This window comes from Pseudonaja textilis, chromosome 3 (genome assembly GCF_049901715.1).
Source record: "Pseudonaja textilis isolate UNSWEBS1 chromosome 3, rPseTex1.2, whole genome shotgun sequence".
NCBI lineage: Eukaryota > Metazoa > Chordata > Lepidosauria > Squamata > Elapidae > Pseudonaja > Pseudonaja textilis.
The window spans coordinates 40620530-40648048 of record NC_141992.1 but is presented as its reverse complement, the minus strand read 5'-3'; the positions used below and the strand labels follow the sequence as shown (position 1 = coordinate 40648048).

General features: G+C 35.2%; 2 protein-coding genes across 10 annotated transcripts; one reads left to right on the top strand and one right to left on the bottom strand.

Moving 5' to 3' along the window:
* The first annotated feature begins 708 nt into the window (after positions 1-708).
* On the top strand, positions 709-24318 carry TRAF3IP3 (TRAF3 interacting protein 3). Of its 9 annotated transcripts, none has more exons than XR_015742791.1 (15): positions 709-844; positions 6643-7020; positions 7642-7741; positions 8024-8081; positions 9269-9293; positions 10009-10038; positions 11479-11574; positions 14768-14839; positions 16473-16613; positions 17300-17437; positions 18108-18243; positions 19150-19212; positions 21589-21742; positions 23081-23194; positions 24050-24318. XR_015742791.1 is itself a non-coding variant. In XM_026712984.2 (15 exons), exons 2-15 carry the CDS (start codon positions 6685-6687, stop codon positions 24131-24133), a joined length of 1539 nt encoding a protein of 512 aa, XP_026568769.2. In that variant the 5' UTR covers positions 709-844; positions 6643-6684; the 3' UTR covers positions 24134-24318. The 9 variants fall into 9 exon arrangements, 6 of the variants coding, with proteins under 6 accessions (XP_026568769.2, XP_087785464.1, XP_087785462.1 ...); XR_015742792.1 differs by having other exon boundaries at positions 21589-21754; XR_015742790.1 differs by having other exon boundaries at positions 17300-17440.
* Positions 23820-27519, bottom strand: C3H1orf74 (chromosome 3 C1orf74 homolog). The gene is made up of 2 exons (XM_026712986.2): positions 27395-27519; positions 23820-25645 (listed from the first exon to the last, which is right to left on the bottom strand). Exon 2 carries the CDS (start codon positions 25549-25551, stop codon positions 24751-24753), a length of 801 nt encoding a protein of 266 aa, XP_026568771.1. The 5' UTR covers positions 25552-25645; positions 27395-27519; the 3' UTR covers positions 23820-24750.

The window sequence follows — 27519 nt, the reverse complement described above, 5'->3', positions numbered from 1 at the left end:
TGGGTGGGGGGTTGGACCAGATGACCTACAAGGTCCCTTCCAACTTATTATCTGTTATATGGTTTCTTTGTTATATCATGTGAGACCATCTTTCAGATACTGGATTATAATGAGTTTTATCAAAATAATTTCCAGGGATAAATATCCACAATTTTTCCAAAACCATTTCCTGTAAGAATATAGAATAATATAGAATAAAGGAAGTTAGGGGTTTTTTTTAAAGGAAAAGAAATACAAGTTATGTACCCTAACAAATGAATATACTTCATTCATGTTCCATTAGACAGGATATATTCTGTCAATTTAAATTGTTCTCTCTCACAATGATTTTAGACTAGTGTGATTTCATGTGCTAGCCACAGCTTCTTGCAAGTAAGGGCAAGCTCAAGGTGCTAGGCTGATAACTGCAGCAAAGAGTTGTTTGCTGTAATTCAGATGTGAGCTGCAAAAATGTGGATAGCCAGGAGATGGCAGTGAAGAATTATGATCACTGGATTGTCTAGATTTTGGCAGTTCAGATGTGGATATGTTACCCAATGTTGAAAGAAATGTAGGTGTGTTTGCAAGAAAAAAAGGCAAATTACTACAAAACTGCTTATAGAAAGCTAGACTTCCTTAGCGTATCAGAGTAAGGCAGAATGAGGGAGGGAGGGAGGGAGGGAGAGAGAGAGAGAGAGAGAGAGAGAGAGAGAGAGAGAGAAATTTAACTAAACTCAGAGCATTTCCAGTTCTTTGAAAAAGGAACAGTGAGTTGTTGTCGTTTACAGCAAGTTAACAGTTGATAACTAAGCTAATGCTTTGGATCTTGATAAACTTCAATCAGGTCTACCACTGAGAAGCAAAGGTAAGGACTGCTCTTTAGTAATGACCTCAGTTTTAATTTCTAAGTGAAGAGAGAACAAGCACATTTGTTCTAAAACAGATCAGCATTCTGACATTCCCTTGCAACAATGCCTGTACGGAAAAGATAAAGGACATTTGTGTTCATCAGAGAAAAACAAATTGGTCTAGAAAGGAAGGAACCCAATAATCTGATAATTAAACCTCAAAAATATACTCAGGTCAGTGAGTTAAGTAACTCCTCTTCATCGTTCAGAATTATTTAAAGGAAGTGCTTTGCAATTAACTGCACTATAATAAAGATATTGAAAGACATGGCATCTGAACAAGGTAAGCTATTATTGAGTGCTCTGAAAAGAGTGCCAGTTAATTCACTTCTGGGGGTACCAAGTCATTCAAATGTCAGATACACGCATAAAATACTTAAAAACTCATCTTTAAATTTCCCTCAACTATAGACTCTGCAGATTAATTTTGAATAGACAAATCAATTTTTTATTATTACAAATTGCCATAGGTAAATGCTAGACAGTTCTCCATTTTAGCCTAAAATTTAATGCAAAACTGCATTTCCAGCAAAATGGGGGGACGGACAGTGGGAATCAAACAGTGATGGCAATTTTTCTTTTTTTACAAGAACAAAATCCCTAGGGGACATGGCCTGGTGAAAGATGCATTCCATTCTATTTTCCATCTAGAACAATTCCATGGCTATTTAAGTCCCAGAATGCTATCTGCAATAGCTATTGTGATTTATTTAATCTTCAGTTTCTGGAACAAAATACAGAACCCATCCAATCAGAATATATATCCCTTTGTCATATTTTGGATGATCTAATAAAAGTATTTCCTGCTGTATATTTTATATTTCTAATTTCCAGTGTGATTGTCTATTATTTTTGGTAACTCATTCAGTAGCACGACTGGAAGAGCGATAGAACATTTTATGGTGGCAAAGTATCAAGTCTAGTGATAGCTTTTCCAACTAACCAATTTTATTAAAAGCTATAAGTTTTTCTTTAATTGTCTTGCATTTAAATTTCTTAGTCATAAAAGGTGTGATCAGGTTTCTTCAGATTCAGTTTCATGGTCTAACAAGAGTTTCTTGGGTGGATATATTAATATATCCCACTTATATAAAACACAGAATCATTCAATATTGGGGTGGGGAAAATTAATAAATCAAATACAATATAGCATTGAAACCTAGAAGTAAATTTCTTAACTAATTTCTTCCCCTAACTGCTTCCTTAGTAATATGAAATAGAAAATGAATTCCTACAGGAATAAGATGACACATATCAAACAACTATAATAGTTCTAAGCAATTACATTTTAGCTGAATATAAATATCTTATTTAATGGTTTATCCAAACATCAGGATGAAAAAGTATGCTTTCCAATAAATTGGAGGTAGTTTAAAAATAAAAAAGCTTTTAGGTACTATCTATAAATCAATTTAAAATATTTTTTACAGAAGTATAATGAGAAAAAAATAATGCATCTTGGGGTCACAAGTTGCTTTTCCTTGCACTAAAAATATTGTTTAGTATAGCAAGGAATTAGGTACAGTATATTAGTTATGAGTAAAATAAAGAATTGCAACTATTTTTTTCTACAGCTTATAAATGAATCAAATTAAAGATAATTGTGAAAGATAAGTCCTAATCAAATACGGGGAATGAAGGGAAAAACATATGCTTCTGTGTATGGGTGTTGCTAAATGTTTCCTTTTTCTGACAGTTTTAGCACAAAACAGAAGCATGTATTTTTGACAAGCACTGTTTGGTCGAATTTTTTATTGCCTCTTATTCTTTTGGAATCACATTCAACATGACCTTTTTGCAGATATAGGAACTGATATCATGTTTCTTTTTTAGATATCCATACACAACTGCATATATAGAAAACTCAAAATTAGGGAATGGAGCAAAAGGGAAACAGTAGAATTTATACTGGTCTTTTAATGGTTTCAGCCTCAATACATTCCATGCATGTCACTGGATATATAACAAGAGGCAAGAGTCCTATAAGTCAAGATAGAAGAATTGAAGATAGATAGATAGATAGATAGATAGATAGATAGATAGATAGATAGATAGATAGATAGATAGATAGATAGATGATAGATAAATGAATGATAGAAAGATAGACAAATAGGCAGTAGATAGATAATAGATAGAAAGACACATACACTGATGGAAACAAATAAGATAGGAAGAGTGATGAAAAATATGGGAGGAATTCAAGTGCAAGAACATAAAATAATCTAAACAAAGCAAGGGGATTGCAAAATAAAATTGTAAGAATCAGGGACCTGGTGTGAGGAAAGACAACAGAAGACTATACTGTATTTAGTCTTACAGTTCTTGCAGGGGATATGTGTTTGCAACTGATAAATCCTTTGGGACATATACCTCACAGTTTCTTATATCTTTAAAAATATTTCAATTAAAAATATGCACTAATCACAAAAAAAAAAAAACCGGCTTACTCTAAAGTTAGAGGTGAAAGGCCTCTAGCCTGTGGGCCGGATGCAGATGTACAATATTGTAAATAGCTTTATTCGGTTGGTGGCTGCTGACGTGAAATGAAGGAGAGCAGAGAAGTAAGTGGTTTTCCTGCTCCACGGGACTGACAGGAAGTTCTTGCTTCTTATTCAAAGTGGAATTTATATTCAGAGTGGGCAATAATTCAGCTCTGCTCTATAGATACAGTACTGAAGAAGATGGAAACAGAGTCCCACATTTGTAGAATGGGTTGTACCATTTCAAAGTGTGAAATGGTGTCACAACATTGATTCTTCCCCATATTGAGAAACCTCAAGCAATAGGGGCAGGGAAAGGGAGAACATAACTGGAAATATTACAGCAAAGGGAGTTGTGGCTATTGATCTGCGGAAATGAACTTTGTGCAAGAACCTAAGAAGCTGCCCAGAACCCAACCTACTTGGTCTGAAATCAAGGCAGAAATTATCAATCCAGAATGTTGAGGCCTCAGGACAATGCCTAGCTAGACATGGTGCAGTGGTTTTGAGATGACCTCTGCCAGGTTCTTTAAAACTCTGATATGTAATCCATCAGGCCCCGGTGATTTGTTTTCATCAAGATCAGACAGGTGTTCTCTTACTATTTTTTTTTACTTATTTTAACTTTTATTTCTGGTCTGTCTTTTAAAGTTACGTTTTTGGTAGGTTGAGCTATAGTTTCTTTTTGTGTGAAGACAGATGCAAAGAATGAGTTAAGCAGTTCTGCTTTCTCTGTTGCCTGTTACTTCCTTGCCATCTTCTCTCTTTAGTGGACCGACTGTTTCCTTGATTTTTTCCTTGTTATTTACATGAAATTTATTATCTTTGACTTTTGTTGCAAGTCTTTGTTCGTTCTGAGCCTTTGCTATCCTGACTTCGTCTTTTCAGATTCTGGCTATCTGCTGATATTCTGCCTTAGATGTATGTCCTTCTTTCTATTTTTTGTACTTGTCCTTTTTTTTCTTTACTCAATCAATTGATTTTTGAAGTGGTAACAAAAATCACTTGTTCGTTCCTTTTCTGATCTCAGCCATAAGTATGCAATGTCTGCTGACTGTACACTAAAGGGTAGGCAAAAAGTGAAAAGGATTTAAGAAAACAAGATCATTCAGAAGTTGATGGAATTGCGTGTTGTGTTCTTTTTTTAAATGTAAATTTTAAATGCAGAAATAATTTAACATGCATGGCTAAATATTTGCCAAAAAAAAAGAAAAGAAAAGAAATCAGAGAGTTAAATTGAAGGTGACCAGAATACCCAATATCCACTGTAACAAAAATCGGAATAGGAGAATGGTAAAATCTGTAGTTTCTAAACTGGCCCTGACAATTGATGGAGTAAAACTTCTAGAATATGTAGAAGCAAACAAAGTAATAACCAAAAGTTAGCATGGGTTTGTTAAAAACAGATCATGCCAGACTAATCTTATTGCATTCTTTGACAAAGTGACAAATTAGTGGACCAGAGGAATGCTGTCAATATAATTTACTTGGACTTCAGTAAGGCATTTGATAAAGTAGACCATAATCTACTACTAGTTAAAGCAGAAAAAATGTGGGTAGACAGCATCACCACCAGATGGATTTGTAACTGGCTGATCAACTGCACTCAATGTATAGTCCTCTATGGAACTGCATCTACATGGAGGGAAGTATGCAGTAGAGTATCCAAAGGCTCTGTTTTAGGCCCAGTATTCTTCAACATCTTCATCAATGATTTGGACAAGGGGATAGATGGGGAACTCATCAAATTTGCAGACGACACCAAGCTGGCAGGAATAGCCACACTCCAGAAGATAGGCTTAAGATACAAAAGGATCTTGACAGACTTGAACATCGGGCGCTATCTAACAATATGAAATTCAACGGTGAAAGAAGTAAGGTTCTACATTTAGGCAAGAAAAATCAAATGCACAGGTACAGTATATGTGGTACCTTGCTCAATAGTAGTAACTGTGAGAGGGATCTCAGAGTCCTAGTGGACAACCATTTGAATATGAGCCAGCAGTGTGCAGCAGCTGCCAAAAAAGCTAACACAGTTCTAGACTGCATAAACAGAGGGATAGAATCAAGATAACATGAAGTGTTAATATCACTTTATAATGCCTTGGTAAGGCACTTGGAATACTGCATTCTGTTTTGGTCGCCATGATATAAAAAAGATGTTGAGACTCTTGAAAGAGTGCAGAGAAGAGCAACAAAGATGATAAGGGGACTGGAGGCTAAAACATATGAAGAACGGTTGCAAAAACTGGATATGTCAAGTTTAATGAAAAGAAGAACTAAGGGAGACATGATAGCAGTGTTCCAATATCTCAGGGGTTGCCACAAAGAAGAGGGAGTCAAGCTATTCTCTAAACCACCCGAGGGCAGGACAAGCAGCAATGGGTGGGAACTAATCAAGGAGAGAAACAACTTAGAACTAAGGAGAAATTTCCTGACCGTTAGAACAATTAATCAGTGGAACAACTTGCCTCCAGAAGTTGTGAATTCTCCAACACTGGAAGTTTTAAAAAATATGTTGGATAACCATTTGTCTGAAGTGGTGTAGAGTTTCCTGCTTAGGCAGGGGTTTGGGCTAGAAGATCTCCAAGGTCCCTTCCAACTTTGTTATTCTATTCTTCTATTCTATTCTGTACAGCTGCAATTTGGGATGCTTTGTCTTCTAGGAGTTCATAACCTAATGTTATAGCAGTATCTTTAAAGTTGGCTATATTATATTTATTTATTGTAAGTTTTTTTAAGCCATCTTATATTCTAAAATATCAGAGTAATAAATAAATGAGCAAAAATGCAGGAATCAAACTATGATATAAATTAATCTAATAATATACACAGATCCATATTTTAAAAAAGCAGAGTAGAGTATGCTCAAAACAAATTTGTCTTCTGAAACACTTGGACAAATAAATTTTAATCTTATGCCAGCATAGTAGCAGAATGGATGCTGATCCTAATTTACACGAACATTCTAGATATGGAGCTTCACAAGAGAAAAGGCCTTATGCCTGGGTTGTCCTCAACAAGCTTCCCCCTGGAAAAGGAACCCTGAAAAAAATGTTCCCTGAACATGGGCAGTTTTTTAGAGAGGGAAGTGTTTACAAATATTTGGTTCCTCAACTGTTGAAGCTTAGGACTTTAACAGAAGTATTTAATTGAGTTTTGATATCTCACAATAGTAGCACATATCTCAAAGAAATGTATAAAATAATTTGCAGTTTTGTACAAAAAAACTCCACAGCCTAGATGTCCTGATTGTTTTCTCTTGCTTTTTCTAGAAAGTTGAGTCTCCACTATATTCAGAAAGCTTTGTTGCTAGGATGATCACTGGATTTTCCAAATCTCCTGGCCAGCGAGGCCCTCAGCATGAGAGTTATGAAGAAAAATATGAGCGCCGGTGTGAGAAACACGAAAGCCTGCTCCGAAGAAACAACAGGCCCACACGCCGTCTCACAGGCAAAGAAGCCAAAGAACCAGCTCAGAGCCCTCGACAAAAAGAATTCTTCCGAAGAAGGAATTTAACAACTGAAGAGCTTGGAAGTAAAAAAATGATGTTGCCTCCTGGCAAGAGGGGAACTTTATTTCCTGTAAACTGTTCTGACAATCTAGGGGAAATACCACCTCAGACCTATTTGAACTATTTGTCAAATATCCAGGTAATATTTAATGATGGGATAAAGCAGCTATTAGACCATCCCAAAATGATTAGTTGGGAAATCTAAAACTGTTGAATTTAGATTTTCACATCTTCTGTTTACCTGGGTTAGATCAGTCATGAACAACTTTTAATCTCTCTCTGTGCATATGTGTGTGTGTGTGTGTACAGTCCTTTCAGCAGTCTCTCTGTGTGTGAGTGTGAGTGTGTGTATTCTTATTGTTTGTTGTCATATATTCCTAGGTTTGCAATTTACATAAGCTTGCTTGAAGTTGCCAAATTCTCACAAGATTTCATGATCTCATGAGATTTTTAGAAAATTAATTTTATTGTTTAGGAAGTGGTTGAAGAGTTTTTCTAAAATATTAATGTCAGATAGCAGAAAATCTTCAAAAACCGTTTTTCTTCTTTCTTTACTGATTGCAAAATAATTTAATATTTAGCAACTAAGTAACTAAACGCTTCTAAGAAAAAGAAGTAAGAAAAAAATGTATTGGAACAATTTAGAGCTCCTGTTCCAACAAATTTGGAGAGTGTTTGATATTGGGGTACTGTCTTATTTTCTCAGGAATGAAGTCAACACATGGAAAAGACAAAATATTGTTCTGTTTTTATCTTTCAGCCTCATACCAAATCTATACAACATAACTTCAGTAATATTTTCCCTCTTAGCAAATCATCCCAAACCATGCCTGTTATGAATGTTCCCAAAAACTGTAAAGGTCAGTGACAATCTATAAGATCAACTTTAAAGTTGTCAACAGAAGAATGTATAAATCAGCATAAACTTGAATTTTTTGCTGTCGATGACTAATTTTGATTATTTTGTTATTTTTTCAGATTTTTAATTTTTAAAAATCATATATATTTTTGTTTATAATTTTAGAAACATGAGTTGCCTTATGAATTCATCTCTTACAGATAAAAACAGTGGTGTTTCACTGTCAATTGTTAAAGGTATTGAAATGGAATTTATATTTTCCATTTTATATTTATTTATATAGGTACACAAACCACAAAAGAACTGAGTTCTGAAAAGAAAAACTCCTGTCAGCAAACAGAGTAAGTAAAGATATTGTTCAGGCTTCTTTCTCCTTTGGAACTAGTATCTTTAAAATTGGATACTAGGCATTTTATATTGAATATGGGGAAATCGACAGGATGCGCTCTTCACTTTCACTGTCTTTTTGGGATGGTTTAGATCCGATAGGATCGTCCAGGAGCAAAGATATCGGTAGCGATCTCAGACCTCCAAGATCGCATGCCGTATCGTCACGATGCCAGCTCCGCCCCCCCAAAATCCAGAACATTCTTGTTTGCAGAACATTAAGGAATAGCATTCCATAACTTCATAAATCACATATAAAATCCTCTTGAAACTGTATAACATACAGCGATGATAACAAGTCCCACTGACAGAGTCTTCTGTGCACAGGCATCAGATCTGCCTCTGGGAAAGCATTTTTAAGCATATAAAAAGGTTATCATGTCACTCTGTCTCCGAACGATTCAAAGCCGGATCTATGATTACAAGACACCTTCCAGACCCTTGTTGCAGGCTTCAATTGTTTTGTTTCCCATGCTTTCAGTGATCAATTATGCATCACCGGTGAAATTATTTTTGGAGTTTTTCATCACTGTGTTTACTAGCTTGCCATGCAGCAACCAGTGTCGAAAAAAATACACAGGTTCATCTTCATTAAAAGCCGAGTGGTGACCAAGAGTACAGAGACCCCATTTCATAGTGCAAATTATTGCTTGCACAAATGCAAAGATTTGTTGTAAGTCTTCGCAGGTGCAGTAATGAATGAGTAGATAGTACAAAAGTTCTTAGGTACCACATTATAGTGACATTTCAGCGGACAGAAAAAGACTCACGGTGGCAAGTGGAAAACTCCATTAGAGACCCTACCTAGCACTCCTTGATTATTCTAGAACAGGGGTGTCAAACTCACGTTGTCACATTGTCGTCACGTGGTGTATTGTGACTTTTTCCCCCTTTGCTAAGACAGGGGTGGGTGTGGCTAGCATATGACGCATCTGGCCCCTGGGACCTAGAGTTTGACATCCCTGTTCTAGGATTTTTAAAAACTTTTTGATTTGGTGACTTTTTCCGTTTTTGTTCAGGTCTTAAATTTTTACATGGACTATTCTATATGGATAATATTTTACCTTATTCCTCTTGACAGTTATATCATATTGCAACTGTCTCATATCTCCTTGATAATTATTTTCTCTTTTGTTTTTAGCTGTGGCACAGCAGTTTTAGATAAGGTATGGAACATGTGAAAATGAGTAAACAAATAAGTAACACTTCAACGGAAAGGTAGCAGCTCTCTGTGTCATCATGCTGGCCACATGATCATGGAAATATCTTTAGACAGGGGTGGCTCAATAGCTTGAAATGAAAATGAGCACCACCCCAATAGCTGACAACAACTAGTGGAGTAAAATCCTGAGGGACTCCTTTTAAGAAAAACAGGAAGTAATGAGATTCCTCTTTCTTTAAGAAATAAAGTAATGCAAATGTGGGCCAAATGGTATTTGGTATTTTTCTCATTTCTGTATGCACACCTAGCCTTCTTGCACATAATGGCCTTAATCAGGAAAGTTGCTATAGTTGTGATGTTTTAGAAAAGCAAATCATGACTTCTTGTCTGAATATGATCCTTAGCAAAGTTTCAACAGAGTTTCAATAATCAGATTTTGATAATGGGATTGCTGTATATGGTGATTTTAAAAGAAGGATGGAGCATGGTTATTTCTGTACAACTCTATATGTGATAGTGTTTCTATTTATTTTCTGACTATAAACATGTTTTGATAGTAGCTAAATAATGATTTTTTTTATTAATAACAGTAAAACTGCCCATCTTCAAGTATACTAGAAGTTATACTAGAATTTTGTGATTCAGAGGCTGACAAATAGTACGGGTTGCATTTCTTTGCCAAGTCAATTGGGATTATAAATATTTTATTTGTATTTCAGGAAATTATTCAACTTTCTAACTACCTCAATGTGAGTAATCAGTATTAATTTCAGACAATTTGGGAGAAAGATTTATAAGTTATACACTTTTTGGATTTTTTTAATACTCAAAGCCTTACTTTTTTAGAATAGCACTGCAATTGAAAACAATGTATTTATTTGAAAACAATAATGCTAGAATGCTGTACAGTACTTGAGATACAGGATTCATTCCTGTAGGGGAAAAATAATTATATATTTACAAAATGTAGCTTGGTGCACCTGATTTCACCATTTCCATGATCTGCCATTTTGGCTTAAGTATGACGTACAAAAGCCAACTGATGTCAATTTTCTCTTGATACCTGAGGAACAGTAGATGGAATCAAGGATCAAAGGAAACAATTTAAAATCTTCCAGTTAATTTTTTAAAAGACACTAATAATCAGATAGCAAGTATTATGCATTGTATTACATTCATTTAAAAATTAGTACTCTTATTTTTTTCACTACATAACAGAGAAGCCAGTTCTAAAGCTAAGTAATTATCTAAGAACAAAGGGACATAAACTTAACTTTTTAAGAGTAGTTTTGTACCTATACAAAAGGTCTTTCTCTTTCCTTGAATGGAAACAGAAAGTTGTGGGACTGTCTCTCCCCAGTAGTATCTACCCATCCTTTGAGATCCAGAAGTAGAGGCATGTTCCAGGTTCCACTTATTAAAGGGTGCAATTTGGTAAGTGCTCCAAAGAGAGTCTTTTCTCTCTGGCACCTGCCCTCTGGAACATCATCTCCCGAAGATTAGAAATGCCCCCATAATAGTTTTCCATAACAAAACTGGATTTTCTTACCACATTGTGCAGTTACGCCCATATCTTGGTTATGTTGACTGTCACTTTTAATCTCAGTTCCTGTATTTATTTATTGGTTTTCCTATGATATTTTAATCTTGCTTTTATTCAGTGAAAGCTTCCCAGAGTGTATGTCTAAAGTGGCATAAATAAATGTGAACAATGGCTAGTGATCAGTAGAAGTTACCAGTTCGACGTATTGATTAAATCTTCATACAGGAACGTCAGTCTGCACTAACAAGAGTGGAAACTGCGGAACATATTAATTGGCATTAATTTCCAGTACTAGTGTGCAGAAACTGAAAGACTGAAAAGGATACAAGAAATATGATTTTAGAGTTTTAAAAGTATAATTAAAATTTAAAAGGATACAAGATATGATTGGCAAATGCAAATTGGTAGCAGATTTATGTGAGTTGGACTTTATAGAGTCAGCTCAGACAGACTGAGTAGATGAAAAGGCCTGTATTCTCTGTGAAATAGTCAAGTTGCTATAGTCAAATTTCTCCATGCTTCCTTGAAAAAGAAGTTTAACAATGGAGAAAGAGAATCTTCACTAATCGTAGAACTAGGACAATGAATTCAGGGCATGCCTGGGATATCATTTGAACATGTTGTGACTTTGATTTCTTCTTTTTAGGAGGCACTGCATCGAGAACTAGTCTTGAAACAGAAAATGGTGATTTTACAAGAGCTTCTAGCCATGTTGCTAGAAGCAGCAGAAAAATCTTGGAAGGTACCAAATGGTCATACTAAGATTACTACTATTCATAATTATGTGTTACATGTACATATCATTCAATGGGACCACAATGGGGCCTCATAGTAAGACACTGGACTTGCTCACCAAAATCAAATCAGCAATTTCCTTGAGCGAATAATACTATGCAGGGGCAAGAAAAGAGCCCTTTCCAAATGCCTACTGGCATTCAGGCATCCTGCGAGGAAAGATAACACCACCTGAAAAAATTCCTTTCACAGAGGCAGCCAGCCACCTTGGTAATGGCTAACATGTGCCATATGCTAAATAAATAATAAATACCATTCAAAGTAATGATGTACCAGAAAACTAAGAGGGATCCTGTATTATTGGTAGTTAGCTTATTCATACAACAGAATTTCAAGCAGAGGCAGTTTTTCTCACCATAACATTATTCTATAATGACAAGTGTATTTTCTGCCAAGATGTCCTTTCCAGGCCTCTATGAAGAGTGAATGAAGGCTGTGCTTCAACTAAATAGAACTGATGCCAAAGAAGTGCCCCAAAATATTTGGCCCAGAAAAGAAATTGCCATTCAGTCAAATTTTCAAACTAAGCTCCTGCAAGATCTCTTAGAACAAAAGTGTCGACATTTACTGCTTGATACCATTGTGGTTTGTACTTCCTTCCTGAAACACTGCTGTTAACATTCAAAATAGCAAGGGGGAAATAGTTTAACATTTTTACTGACAGGAAGTGGTAATTAAACCTCCGAACCTCAGCTTAGCAACAAGTAGGTGTGTACTGTTTCATTTGTTTTCTGTATGTTTCAGAGTAGCCCATGTTTCCGTTTGCTATTCATTAAAGCAACAAACTGCTTCTGGGATTTCCAAATGAATAGAGCTGAAATTTTCAGATTTCTCAATGATAAATGGAATAAGAAATGCAAATTTTAGCTGAAATACAAAGGCATCTTTAAAGTTCTTTAAAGCTTTTTAGTTCCCAAGAAAAGTTGAAGACATCTACAAAGTCTTGTCCTTATCCATTGACAATCTCCTGCAAGGTTTTGCTTTTAAATTATAATGTCTTTCTTAAAACAAAGCAAAAGAAAACCAATGTTGCATTCCAATCTGTAGAACAAGTTATCCAAGTACAAATCAAGGTATTGCAGAGCTGAGCAGCTTAGGGACTCCATGCAGTTCCCCAGTGAAATTGCCAAAATACTCTAACAAAGTAGACAGTATTTGTTCCTTCTTGACAAAGTAAGGTAGAGATCAGAGGTGGTATTCAGCAGGTTCTGACCAGTTCTGGAGAATCGGTAGTGGAAATTTTGAGTAGTTCAGAGAACCAGCAAATACCACCTCTGACTGGCCTCGCCCCCATCTATTCTCTGCCTCCTGTGTCCTAGCTGACCCTAGCGGGTCTTCTTTTATTGCCGGCACAGGAGAACAGAGCTGGAAAGCAGGTTAGTGGGGTGGGGAGGAATGGGATTTTGAAGTAACTTTCCCCAGTTTAACTATGAGAATTGAATAAGGCTGGAAGGGACCTTAAAGATCTTCTAGTCCAACACTCTGCCCAAGTTAGGAGTCCTCATACCATCCCAGACAAATGGCTGTCCAACCTTTTATTGAAAAGCTCTAGTGATGGTATAATTCCAAGAGGCAAGCTGTTTCATTGATTGTTCTTACTGTCAGGAAATTTCTCCTCATTTCATGGTTGAATCTCCCTCTGACAAGCTTCCATCCATTGCTTCTTGTCCTACTCCCAGGTATTAGGGAGAATAAATTGGATTAGTTTGCTTCACAGAAATCCAGAAATATTCCAACCAACCCACCATTTCTGGTTATGCCCCCTTCTAGCTGGTGAAGGAAGGAAAAGGAAATTACTTACATTTGAAGGACTTGGTGTATTCTTTTCCTGCAATTTCATTCTTCAATGAACTATACAATGTAGTCCTTTCGCATGTTTATATTTAGCACTGAAAAGCTGATTACCATTCTGCTCTCTTGCTGAAAATGTGCACTCTAACTAGACTATCTTATATGTGTGGGGTGGCATGGTACTTCTGCTCCAATCCTATCCCTTTTAACTTGGCTGCAATTTAATCAGTGATTCTGTAAAAATGCTAAACATATATGTATTATACTAGCTCTATGTCCGTGCTTCACTATGAAACTATGTGATCAGGCTTAGTTTTGGGGGAAGAAAATAAGGGAAAAAATTGTGCCTCTGCCTACCAGCATTTATTGGTATTCATCTGGCTAGCATCCAAGTTGCTGTGTGAGTAAGAAGGAGACAGCAAGGAGCCTGGGCATGGCTTAGTTCAACTCTTCTTCACTAATGCTGCTTGGTGCTCTAAAACTGAAACTGAAACTCCTCTGCTTGTGTTTTACATTTGGAACAGATTTTCTTTTCAGATTGGGAGGGGGAGTAGAACTCCTTAGCATCAGAACATGTTAATAATAATATACGAAATTCTAATGCTCTGATGGTCATTTTGAAAAATCCTTTCTTAGTGAGCACCTAGAAGCCAACACGAGCATACATGTCAAATTTCAAGTTTGTAGGCTTTACGGTTCTGGAGATTTTGTGATTATGTGTGAGTGGCATTTCATTTATATATATATAGATTACAGCTGTACAGCATACAGTTTGTTGGATACTTAAAAAATAAATCTATGGATCTTATATTTGGCAGTCCCATAGGCTATACTATTAATATACAAGGAATTGCAGAAGTTGCTACTCTTTGTAATGCAAACATTCCCAAGGTTGCTTAGAATCTGGATTTAATAAAGGTGTAGATTATCAACTATATTACACAAAAAGGATTATTTTTGAGGAAGCAAATACATGTCAAAACAACTGTAATTTTATGTATGGCAGGCATGTTTGTATATATAACTGTAGGCTTGCATTAATCCTGGTTGATGATAGGTCTGATTGTAACTGTCTGAAATTTTAAAATAAATAAGTAGCATAGGCCTTTTAGTATAGCTATTATATTTTATTAAGGATAAGTGATATGAATGGATATATTTTCTTTTCTGTTCCTGAAAGCCATAGATTCGAATGTGCTTTATTTCTGAAGGATCTGATGCTTAACCTTAAATGAAACTTTAAATAACATAAATAAAGCAAGGCACAGGATCCCTCTTTGTATCAGAGAATTAGAAAATTCTTATTTGCAAATTATTTACAATTTTTAACTTTTTTAAAATTCCATTAGGGTCAGTTTAATGAAGACAAACTCAAATGCAGGCTGAGTATGTTGGAGAATCAACTGCAAATATGTACCCAGGTAATATATTTGGTTCAAAAAAGGGAAAGTTTAAATTTTTAGTTTTAAATTTAAAAATTTAAACTAAAACTAAATTTTTAAAACTAAAACTATGTACATGGAGAATGTCACCTTCTGTAGTTTTGGAACAGGCTTTCCTCTCCAGATATCAATTTATTAATAATATTAACGTTATACAAGTATTTTGTATATTTGAAAGAATACATTCATTATACCTGAAAGCAACAGCAATAGCATTTAGACTTATATACCACTTTATAGTGCTTTACAGCCCTCTCTAAGTGGTTTATAAAGACAGTATATTGCCCCCAACAATCTGGATCCTCATTTTACTCACCTCAGAAGGATGGAAGGCTGAGTCAACTATGAGCCTGGTGAGATTCGATCTACCAAATTACAGGCAGCCAGCAGTCAGCAGAAGAAGCCTGCAGTACACCACTCTAACCACTGCACCACTGTGGCCAAAGACCTGAAGAATTATAGCATTTGTTGTTCTTTAAACAATAATTTGTTCTTTAAACAATAATTTGTTTGCTGAGCATCATGAATTTTTTGCACTTTTTGCAACTATACTGCCACTATTTTTATGGTTTTTATGGCTCACATATATTCAGATTTATGTGGTTATTGCTAAAAGATTTGTCCTTATAGAGTGCATATACAGTTGCAGTACAGAAACATTTTACATGAGATCCACATTTTGCTTCTTCTCCATATATGTAATAAAAGTATAAGGCTACTAAGAAAGTATAACACTAGTAAGAATGTTTTGCAGATGCCTAGAAAGCATTTTAAGCCTTTTTAAAATAAAGGTTTTTTTTTTAAAAAAAATAACATAACTTGATTCACATTTTAATAAATGCAATGTAAGCTGAATAACATTTCAAAGTTTTGGTCTGTTGGCCGTGCCTGGAATATTAAATCAATAATGTTTAATGAGGTAGTGTCTTTTACAGTGTTAACTTGCCAGCTTTCTTTGCCATTTTCTAAGAAATAACATTCTTTAGAATATTATTGCATCCAAAAAAAGTATCTAGTACAGCAAGCTTAACTTGATGAACTATGGATCTCTTGGGTTTCAAAAGGTTAGATCCACATTAAGTCCTGCCTTAGTCCATGTGTCAACTAAAAAGATACTCCTTTGGTCTTTTTAGCTTCCAGAAAAAGGGAGTGGGGGAAAACTAGGCATTCTTGAAATGCCTAGATATCAACTCAGCAGCCCAAAGTTGTCAGAGCATAAAAAGGTTATTGGAGAGCATGATGGATGACTCTTGGAGACTGATGTGTCCTATTGGAGAAGTCACATCCAGGGGGTGGAGCAAAGACCAGGGTCAAGGGGGAAATGTGTGATGTGATTTTGTACCGGCTGCACCCAGCAACGCACCAACATGGCAATTTCTAATAAACCAAATTACTTTTTCTGAGATGCAGTTAGAGACTTTTGGTTTGAATGAGGGGGATTTGTTGGAGCCCTGACACTATGTTAGTCATGATTGATATATCCCAGTGGGACAAAGTTTATCAGATAAACCAATTAGATAAACCACAGCCAATCAAACATTTTATGGCAAAGAATTTTGATTTCCCCACCCCCACTCCTCTCTCTCTTGTTTTTTTCCCCCTTTTTTCTTAGAATTATTCAAAGCGAGGCTTAAAAAGGATTCTCCTTGAGATGGAAGATCAAAAGCAAAATTATGAACAGAAAGTAAAAGAATCTCTTCAGAAACTGCTTGAGGAGAAAACGCAGTTACAAAAGCAATTTCAAAATGCCCAGGTAGGCAAGGATTTTATCCTGAGGCCATGTATTGTTGAAGCTCTAAATATCCTGAGATGTTTTCAGATCATCAAGAATGTCAGGAAATTCCTTGATTCACTGAGGACTGTTCTGCTTGTGGCAGAAATTCTTCTCACAAAAGTGGACGGATTTCCATCCATTACTTGTAGAGCAATGCTGTTTCATCTTAAGCATATTATTTTCTACCTGATGTGTAGAAAGGACATTTTGATGATCACAGAAAAATTTAATTATTCTATAGAACATTTAGAAATGCATGTGAGTTAGGAATAATGTACCAACATAACGCATATAAATGATTGCAAATTAGAAAGCCGCTGCCACAGGTCTTGGGCCAGCTACTCTTCTTCATCCTCAGATCCCTTTCACAAGAAGTAAGCTATTTAAAAATGGCTGTCGTTAATCAACAGAAGCATAGATTCATTTTAAATTAATTTTCAGCAGTGTGACAGTATTTTCCAACTTTGCAAGAACAGGAGACCAGTTATCCCCATGTATAAGCATGCCTATCATGTTCTGACATATTTTGTTCAATAGGATCTCTTATCACATCAAATGAAACTTACAATAAAATTGCCATGTTTGCCATGTCTGGGTTTTAAGAAGATTGTCCATAAAATATGTCTGTCAACTTTACTAATGGTAAATGATACTACTCCTCTTAGAGAGCCCTTACTGTTGCCGCGGATGACTGTAGCCTCTGGAAAGATCAACTTGACAACTTAAAAGAAGATTGGAGTCAACTAACTGATCAGCACTCTGAAGTCAAAAACAAGTTGCATGTCTTGGAGAATAAACTGCAGGTAGTTGTGGGGCTATATTCCAGATTTCATTTCACAATAACATTTGTCAAGTTAGCAGTTTTTAGTAAAAGAACTGAAAAAGAAAGCATGTCTCAGACACCCATTTATGGTGAATTGTTACCAGAATATCATTTTAACACATAGGAACAAAGTTGCTGCTGTTATTGTTTTACGCACCCTGACAAAAGTCATAGTAATTACAAAATTCTATCTAATACAGTTAGCTACAGCCAAACCAGTAAATAAACATTAACAGCTAAGATAAACTAAATGCAATAACTATACATATTGAAAATGCCATCTGGCCAAGAACATATGCAACCATCATTAAAATAAAATCAATGATAAACTGTCAAAATTGTGGGGGAATCATGCCTTAAATTAGTCAAATAAGCAAAGTTACTGAAAGGATCTGAAGTAATCTAAGTGCTACATTTTCCCAAACACAACAGATATAAAGTACTAACATCCAAAAACTTGTTTTCAAAGAGGTAGAACTCTAGTTGTTAAGTTTTTAAGGCATCTCATTTACATGTTAAACTATAAATCAGTGTAACAGCTGTCATGTTGTTCCTGTTTAACAGCTGAATACTCTTTCGTATGATTTATAAAAGCAACTCAAATTTTCTTTCTTTGGGTAGATCTTAATGTGCTTTTTTCATGCTTGCAGTGGTCAGACATTCAGAACTCTCAACTTCAACAAGCCCTAAAAGACATGGAGAATGAGCGTGCAAATCTATATTCAAGAATTGATAATTTGCAGGAAGAAAAGATACTCATCATGAAATATCTTGATGAAGTGGAAGGTAAAGAATCATCAGCATGAACAAGAAACTGGATTGTGGTAGATTTAATTTATGTAGAAATCTCATGACCTTCCATTTAAATTACCGTTAATGATTAAAACCAGGTGATGCAATTTATACAATAGTACACTACAGATTGAACTGAACTGAAATAGAGCTGAAACAGAATTGCACAGTTTATCAGGGCCTTGGGCAAGAGACAGTCTGGTAAAATTTAATATTTTTCCCCTCCCATGTATATTATGTATAGTATTTTAAAACTAATTGCGTTTCTGGGGTGGTAGCCACTGATTTCAAACACTAGTAAGATATTGAATAATAACTGAATAACCTTAGAATGAATAAACTTACAACAGAATAAATTTACAACCAAATAAACTTAGAATGAATATTGAAGAAAGATTATTTGAAAGATCTTCTTTGCAAATCAAAATTGCTTTACAGCAATTTGCTGTTAAGTGCTAGCTGTGGACAAACAGAAATGTAAATGTTTTCAGGCAAGCAATTCCCTCATGCATTGTACGATAGCTTGATCTTATAAAAGATTTACCAGGTAATTCTGAAGTCTGACTTTCTCAGATAAACAATTCAACTGCAATAATAAGTTAAACTTATTGGGTTTTTTAAATGAAAGGTACAGCTTACTTCTTCTTGAGCTACCAGAGTACGCAAAAATTACTAAGCAAGTGACAAAGTGTGCTGCTCTGCTTAGTGTGTGATAAACAATGCTGCCTCATTTGGTTTTAGGGGGGAAAAAGGGGTGTCAAGGATGCAGTGTTTAAACATCATACAGTGTAGATTTCTGTAGGCTAGACCTAAATCCCTCTTCTACTTACAATACAAACACTTCTGCTCAAAAGAAAAAAAAACTGCAGAAAATTATGCATCATTCCTTATTGTTTTCAGGCAAGCTGCGAACTGAAAAAAATCAAAAACTCATATTGGAAGCAACAACTGAACATCTTCAAAGTAAGTAAAGCTGTCTGAGAAAAGTGGTGAATAATTAGTTTGGAGATCTACCAACATAGAGTAGGTGTGAGAATATTGTGAATTAAAAGCCTCAAGCTGTTATTTTTGTTTCTTCTTAATGTATCAATACTTGGGAATATAATTCCTGCAAATTCCCATGTTTACAGCTATTAGTCTCTGCCATTAGTGCATTTAGAGAGGCCAGCTGTATCACTGAATGTAGTAGTGATTTCTTAAGTATGATAAAAATGTTCTATGCCATTGAAAAAAATTAGGCTTTTGAATGTGGAATAACTTTCAAGCAGGCCATATAGTAAATAAGACCTAACTAAACTGGTTAGCATATGACCAGAGTCAAGATGAGTGTATTTGTCATGGCAATAATAACAATAATATTATTCTGGTTAAGTTTACACTAATAATTATTACACCGGCACTTCATAATAGTAGTAGCAGTAACACAACATTAACCATTATCAATACAAGATGAATACTGTGTCCTGGAATATTTAGTGCTTTAAGACTGGAAGAAATTAGACAACCATTTGTCTGAAATGGTATAGGGTTTCCTGCTTGAGCAGGAGGTTGGATTTGAAGACCCCTAAGGTCCCTTCCAACTCTATTATTCTGTTATTCTATCTTTGTGGCATTCATTTCACAATCTACCTTAATGTTTTTGTTGGTGATTAAAACTATAGTAAATTAAATAAATCCAGATAGTAGATTGTCTTTTTTTTTAAGTTTCAGTTTCCTTATAAACACAAACTGCCTATCCAGGCCTAAGATAGCCTTGGCGTACCCCACTGCAAACTTCCCTCCATGTAGAGGCAGTTCCATTAAGCACTAACTGTTAAATTCAGTTGGTCGGCCAGTTACGAATCCATCTGGTAATGATGCTTATTAACCCATATTTTTTAATTTATCAAGTAGTTGGTTGTGGTCTACTTTATCAAATGCCGTATTGAAATCCAAGTAAATTATATCCACAGCATTTCACTCATCCACTAATTTTATCATTTTGTCAAAGAATGTAGTAAGATTTGTCTGGCACGATCTGTTTCTAGCTTCTGATGATGGCTTTGTTTGCCTCCAGATGTTTGCAGATTCATTGCTAGACTTATAATGAATGTATTTATAATGACTGTGATCATGATTTATCACTTATATCTTTTATGTACACTGAGAGCTTATGCACTGAAGACATATTCCTTGTGTGTCCAATCATACTTGGCCAATAAAGAGTTCTGTTCTCCATTTTTCCCTCTTTTTAAAGATGGGAACTACCTCATCCCTTTTCCAATCATCTGGAAGTTCCCTGGTGCTCCAGGATCTTTTAAAGATATGGTTCAGTGGTTTTGCGATCACATCTGCCAATTCTTTAAGAACCTTGGGATGTAAACTACCTGGTCCTGGTGATTTGAACTTGTCTAGAGTGGATAGATGTTCTTTTACCATTTTCTTGTTTATTTATTTTGACTTGCAATTCTAATTTACAGTATTTTTTTTAATAAATTGGACTGTTTTTCCATTTGTATAAAGACAGGTGCAAAAATTGAATTAAATAGTTCTTTCTCCCTGCTGCTTGTCACCTTCTTGCCATTTTCTCCCATTAATGGACCAATCATTTCCTTCAATTTGTCTTTTACATCAATGAAAGCTTTGTTGTTGTTTACTTTTGTTGCAAACCTTAATTTAAGTCCTGACTTCATCTTTGTAGATTCAAGCTATTTCCTAATGTTCTGCCTTAGTTATGTGCCCCTCTTTTCACTTTTTATACTTGTCCTATTTCAACTTTTAATTTATCAGAGTTCTTTGTGAAACCATGCTGGGGGTGTGGGGTTTTTTTAAGATCTATTTTTATTCATTAGAATAGAGCTAGACTGGGTTTTTATAATCTAATCTTCAAAGTTGCCCAAGCTTCTTGGGTTGTTTTCCCTTTGTGTATTCTTATCCTGGAATCCTTTACATCTCTAAGTTTATTGAAATCAATTGTCTTTAAGTATCTGAGATTTTTGTAAATTGTATTAATCCTTTCATACTAGCTGGATATATGGGAACTGTTATCTAGTTAGTACCCATGAGACTAACACATTGAAGATCATTCTAATATCTTACCTTTATGCTCATTTATAATTTAAAGCTACAACCTTAGTCCTTCATTTCCACCCAACTTTCTCAGCTTGTATGCTTTCCTGTGGATTGACAATGTAATACCTGCATAATTACATCACAGCTTTCAAAAAAGATGTAGCCTATTTTACCATATTTATGACAACCCACAAAGTACAGGTTTTAATTCATGCATTTATTGGACAAGGCAAACATCCTGCAGTATCATAGGAATCCAAGAATGTGTTTCTAATATCGTTTTTATAGAGCAGATTGTCACAGTGCCCAATGAAGTCCTCAGTTGGGTGACAAGTAAGCAGAATGTTCAATCAGAGGATCAAGGAGAGAAAGAGAGCAGCCTGAGAGAAGAATTGCAAAAAAGGACATTCCAGCTTGAAGCTAAGGAAAAAGAGGTGAAGAGGTGATTCAAGCAGTAAGATTAAAGCTAATAACATTAAAGATTAAAGGATCTCATTAGGAGGCTGTTATTTGTAAATATCTTATAATGGAACAAACTATCAACACTTTGTATTATTAGTTCGTATCTCATCATTGCATTTGACTCTTACATGCATTATTTCAAATTTCTCTTACATTAAATATATGTCCAATTGCTTATCACTGATAGTAAATTCAGATTCTCTTTCAGTTGATGTCTATTGTGTATGAAAAGGCTGATAATTACTGTACTATGATAATGTACCTTTAATCCCATTATATAGAAAGACATGGAACAGAGGGATTGATCTAGATCCAATATTGGATTTCTCATCCCCAGTCATTAATAGATCAACTCAGTTTTAGTATATGTTAACAAAACAGCTAATGTTTTCCTTTATTACAAATGAAATGTGAGAATTAAGCCCATATTATTTCAGTTATTTTGGTAAACAAAATTTGTACTTGGTATTATTCCATCAGTTAGGAACAAAGGCAAGAAAATTAGCATGTATGTCATAAAAAGAACTAGTGTTCTGCCAAACATTTATTCCGCTTTTCATCCATTCTTACTTAGATGAACTGATAAAATGAATTGTTTTCCTAAAATAAAATTTCACTCAATACCATTTTTCACCCATGAGGTGTTTTGGCACGTAATTAGTTATATACAGATGAGGATGGTATGTAAATATCCTGTCTTTCATTATCTGTCCAGCAGCTTGTAGACTTTTTAGCTTTCCATGATTCAGTTAAAATCCAAGCAATTTATCATAATAAATCAACTTTTCAAAGTAGCTGAGGAACCATTGGCATAGAATGACATACAATATAAACAGTATTGATAAGACCTTTTGCTGTTGTCACATTTTTCTCAATTGCTGTTCTCTAATTAAACTAGTGTCTTAAATTTAAACAAAAATTAAGAAAGGATTTAACATCCCCAATCCCTTTATTCCTTTTGCTATTAGGGGTGGATGCTTACATGGATCTGTGACACCGTCTTGTTTAAGGTCTTCCATGCTAGTTTCCATTTTATTTTCAAATCGTCCCCAATGTTTCTTAACTTCACTGCTTGTTGCTCCTCCCAATTCCAAAATATATGGACAATTCTGTTTTTGTGTGTGTGTGTTTCCCAGTGAAATGCCTCAAAATTACAATTCTGTAATATATATATATATATGCCTCACAGTAGTGACTGTGTCATTAAAACCCTCACAGAAAATGCCATCAGCTTAATGACTTTTATAATTGCAGCTAACTTTGACGCAAAGAAAAGCTTCTTCCCCAGTTCTAAGCAAGTTTTTGTTTTTTTGTCCAGTGTACTGATCTCTATCATAAACTAGAAATCCTGAACAATCAGTATTACAGTTGCCTTACCAATTTACAGCATTTCCATGATGAACTCAAGCACTCTCAAAGCAAGCCAGCCCAGGTAAGAGGCTTTGAACTTCCATTTGTGCCACTTAATCTTACAACCTTAATCATGAAAGATATGGTAGATTTCCCCAATCAACTCAGCATTCTACAGAAATTGGGATTCAAATACCCAGAATTCTCATAAATCCACCAATTTATCTCAGTAGTTAGCATATCTAGAAGTTGAAATCCTAACCAATCCAAATAATTATTGGTTGGTGAAGTTGTTATAGTTCACCTTCCTTGTTTTGGTCCCCTGCTCATGGATTTGAACTTGGATGTTTCAAAAATAAAAATTTGTATAAATGCAACAAAAATAAAGATAGTGAAGTTACATTATTATTAAAAAGATTGGGTGCCAGACTTCATAGAAAGCCTGGGATATACAAACTGGGTATTTTTAAATTAGACATATATGTTTATTATAACCTGTCCAGAGTCACTTAGGTGAGAGGAGTGGTGTAGAAATGTGATTAATAAATAAAGTCCCTTTATACACTTGTAATTTTCTTAAGAACCATGTACAAAAGATTCACCTTATGTCTCTGCAGCATGTCTATGAAATGTAGCTTTTAAGATAATCTTTTAACCAAAACACACTGAATAACATTGAGTTAAAATTCATCTATCTTCAACTTCAATTCTACTGTATAGTTTTATTTTTTCTTGCCATTGTAGAGGGGAAAAAAACTATTTTACATACATATATTCCGATACATATATTTTAATCAAATAGAGATAGAAGTTTATCTGGAGTAAAATAACAGTGTGAAAGCACAATAGCAGTGTCACTACATGACTAGGAGTAAATGTTTTCTGACTGTGTACTTTATTTATAATCAATTTATTATCTCAAAACATTTTTTTTCAGAGAAATCATGATCATTGGATTCCTATCATAATGGTAATCATGGTAACAGCTCTGGTATCTTATTTAAGTAACTTTATACCTTGAACATATCTTGCCTTATTTGCCTATTATTGATTGCACTATAGCAGACTAAATTATCCCAAATGGCTAGTATTTCAATTTTAAAATGTCTTGTAAAATTAAGAATTACATATTGGATTGAAAGAGTTTATCTGCTTGATTTTGTATATTGCTTAGTTTTTGAATTATTATTAAAACCAAAACACAAATATTGTTTGTATGCCCATCCATATTGTATTACTTGTATGCCTATCCATATATATCATTGATCACTATAACCACTGACACAATAATCATTTCTACAGTTTCAAAAATCATAAGTTCCTCAATTCACTTAAGTATTACTTGACCATACTGGAATTGAAATCATTGCCTATTGTAGCTGGAGAAAAGCACTGAATTCTTTTTGCCTGGAATTTGGAATAGATCAGTTAATAATATTTTGCTAGCCTGAAATAGATTCTTGGAAACTTAAGTATGAAGGATAGATATCCAGAATGCTGCTGAAAGGAAAACTGCATATTTGTTTAAAATACTGACATAATTGCTTGAACTATGCTTCCAAACTGCCCATTCTGAAGCTTTTAAATAAGACAGTAGAATACTGTGGAGATGCACTGTTATCTGTCTGAGATTTATATTTACAAGGCCACTGCTGATAGAGCAACCACCTCACTTGCAATGCAGAAATCAGCAAATTCTTTCTGAGCTTTAAAAGCATCCTTGAGTTTTTCACACCATGCGCTGAGGTTCGTTTTCATGTCTGGATACAAGAGTTCTGGGATGCTAAAAGAATAAAACCGAACTCTGAAATCACTGTTTACCATACAAAATGTGGCTTGAACAGTAAATACTCTCAGTGGAATTAGTGTAAGACAATTATCAGAACTCTTCTGAGTAGGAAAATTATAGGATGCTGGATACCCTAGCAATACACCAAACAGAGTGCAGAGATTCCATTCAGTCGAAAAGATTTCACTTGAAGATATTGTCTGGGATGTATCTTCTGTTAATGCTTTAATATGATTCAATATCTCTGACAGATGGCTTTTTATAAGGTTCACATTTTCTGGGTTAGAAAAGGTAGGACATGGTCTAAAAGCAGAAATGTCCATGAAGATGACATTATTCTTAAGCAGGACTGATTCCAGACACAAACACATCAGTTCCAAGTTGATTATTAGAACATTTTCAGCTATATTAAGAATATGCAACCGACATGTAAGTTGAAGAGTAGTTTGAAGATGTTGAACGTAGTCCAGGATCTGAGAAGTCCCAGCAGAATTGTAATCATACAGAAAAGCTGGTTTCAAACCAACTGCTACTGCCAGTACCTCCCCAGCTACATTCAAGGAGGCTGAAGATGATAATCCTTTCTTCTTGCCAGTTCTAAGATGATGTTGAGCTGCCTTAATGAGCAGTTGTGCCAATTGTTCCGCCATTCATAGCTCATTCATTAGAGAGAGAGTTCTACTAAAGAACTCCTGAAACACTTAATTGTCCACTGGCTTTAGACATCTGCTTCTTCAGCCAGGCCTTGGGAAATAGTAAAACATTAATTCATAGTGATGTAACAAAAATAATCAATATAGTTTCATTTTTATATATGAGTCAATAAATTAAACTGAAAGAACTAATAAGAGGAAGATATGTGAGGGGAAGGAGCAATGGAAAGTTTCACATACATGTAATTAATCCTGAAACAAAACTGTAATACAGAATTATACATACCAAGTTCAGAAAAGAAAACAGAACAATTCTCAGAAGAGAATGGATGCTCAGCCTTTACTGCAGTCTAGATAAGCTTCATATTGTATCTATAGATGATACCTCATTCAAATCAAAATAACTGGGTGGATTTTTTTTCCACACTAACCAATGAATAGCCTTGCAACAGCAAAAATCATAAACTAAACTGGTTACTGTAAATATAAAGCATGTAAGAATTAATGAAGTGCTTCTCTTTAATGCTTCTCTGTTCAAGAGAAGGTGCTGGAATGCTCTCTGCGCAGCTAGTTGATTGTTTAATCAGCTTCTCTATTTTTTATTTCTGCCTTCAGGTAATTGTTGATTCCTGGCAACTGCTTGGAGAAGCCCTTGTAGATTTCTTGTTGAAAGTGGTTTGCTACTGCTTGCTTCTTAAAGTTGAGAGGCTATGACTGGCTCAGTCACACAGCTATGTTTCTGCCTAAGGCGTGACTAGCATTTACAGCCTCCTGGCAGGACTACCACTTACAGCTTCTACATCAAAATGTCTCTTCCTCTCAATTTACATTGAGACATATATTAGTCGGTTGATCTTTGTTTAAATTGTTTAGGTTATAATTCTCTCATATATTCCTGTATTGCTAAATAGTACCATATAAACCTGCATGAGTAACAGTTCATGCAGTTAATATTTTTTAATTATATATCCCCATTATGTACACCACTGATTTGGTTAAAATGAAGATTATGAAAAAGCCCATTTTCCCCCTTGATGGAAAGAATAAATTGGGAGTAAAGGAACTGTGCCCATTCAGATGCTACAGAGTTATAACTCCCAGCCTCTGTTATTATGGGCAAAATGAAAATATGTAGTTCAGAAACACTGAAAGGACCATTGGTTCCAATTCATTCCATTATACATACCACACAATACAGAAGTAAGAGAGGCAGTGGTGGAGATACTGTTGCTACAAAATGGGATCAGAAATTCAAGCAATACCAGTAGCAAAATATTTTGTTTAAATAACAAAAGATCCACTTTGCTCATGAGTTGTACATCTCACAATTTGCAAAAGATCGGTTGTTCAATCACATTAATTCCAACCGAGCCGAGGTGGTGACTTCCCCTGCATTTCTTAGCATCTGGTCCCATTTTATGTTTCAGCAGGCTCTGATCCATAAAGATCAAGCAGCAGAACATAACCCCGAATCTTGAAATAAGTGCCTCAAGACCAAAGTTATCTTACATGTATTCCACATCTCCCCGTCACTCGCCCTGGACGTAAAGATTGCCATCTAAATAATGGTTACTTGTGTGTATTTCTAAATGGTTGGTCTGCCTAAAGATCAATCTTGTTTTAAAGTTTGGAGAAACCAAACTCACAAATGTGACCTGTTCGTTACGCGCTATTTTCATGATTTTATTGAGCAACACGTTTTGCATTTGTGCCCTGCAGAGATGCTCTCTGACTACAACGCAAGTAGGTTGTAGTTTCAGAGCAGCGCAAGCATTTAGGGGGACATCGCCAAGCGACATTAGGAAACCGACCTCACTCCCTCTAATTAGATCCCACTAACCTCCGCGAGTCTCGGCCCCACCGAAACAAACCAACTCGCTTCCATTCACGAGTGAATTACATTTCCGCTTCCTATATCTCGAGCGAAGGCAACCAATGTGGAGCTAGAAACCGGAAGGAAAAGGC

Excerpts from the sequence above, each read along its gene's own strand:
- TRAF3IP3 (XM_087929335.1), top strand. The coding sequence starts at position 6,685 with ATGATCACTGGATTTTCCAAATCTCCTGGCCAGCGAGGCCCTCAGCAT. Across the intron at positions 11,575-14,767 it reads CAGCAGAAAAATCTTGGAAG|GGTCAGTTTAATGAAGACAA; the intron begins GTACCAAATGGT and ends AAATTCCATTAG. Across the intron at positions 19,213-21,588 it reads AACAACTGAACATCTTCAAA|AGCAGATTGTCACAGTGCCC; the intron begins GTAAGTAAAGCT and ends TCGTTTTTATAG.
- C3H1orf74 (XM_026712986.2), bottom strand. The coding sequence starts at position 25,551 with ATGGCGGAACAATTGGCACAACTGCTCATTAAGGCAGCTCAACATCAT.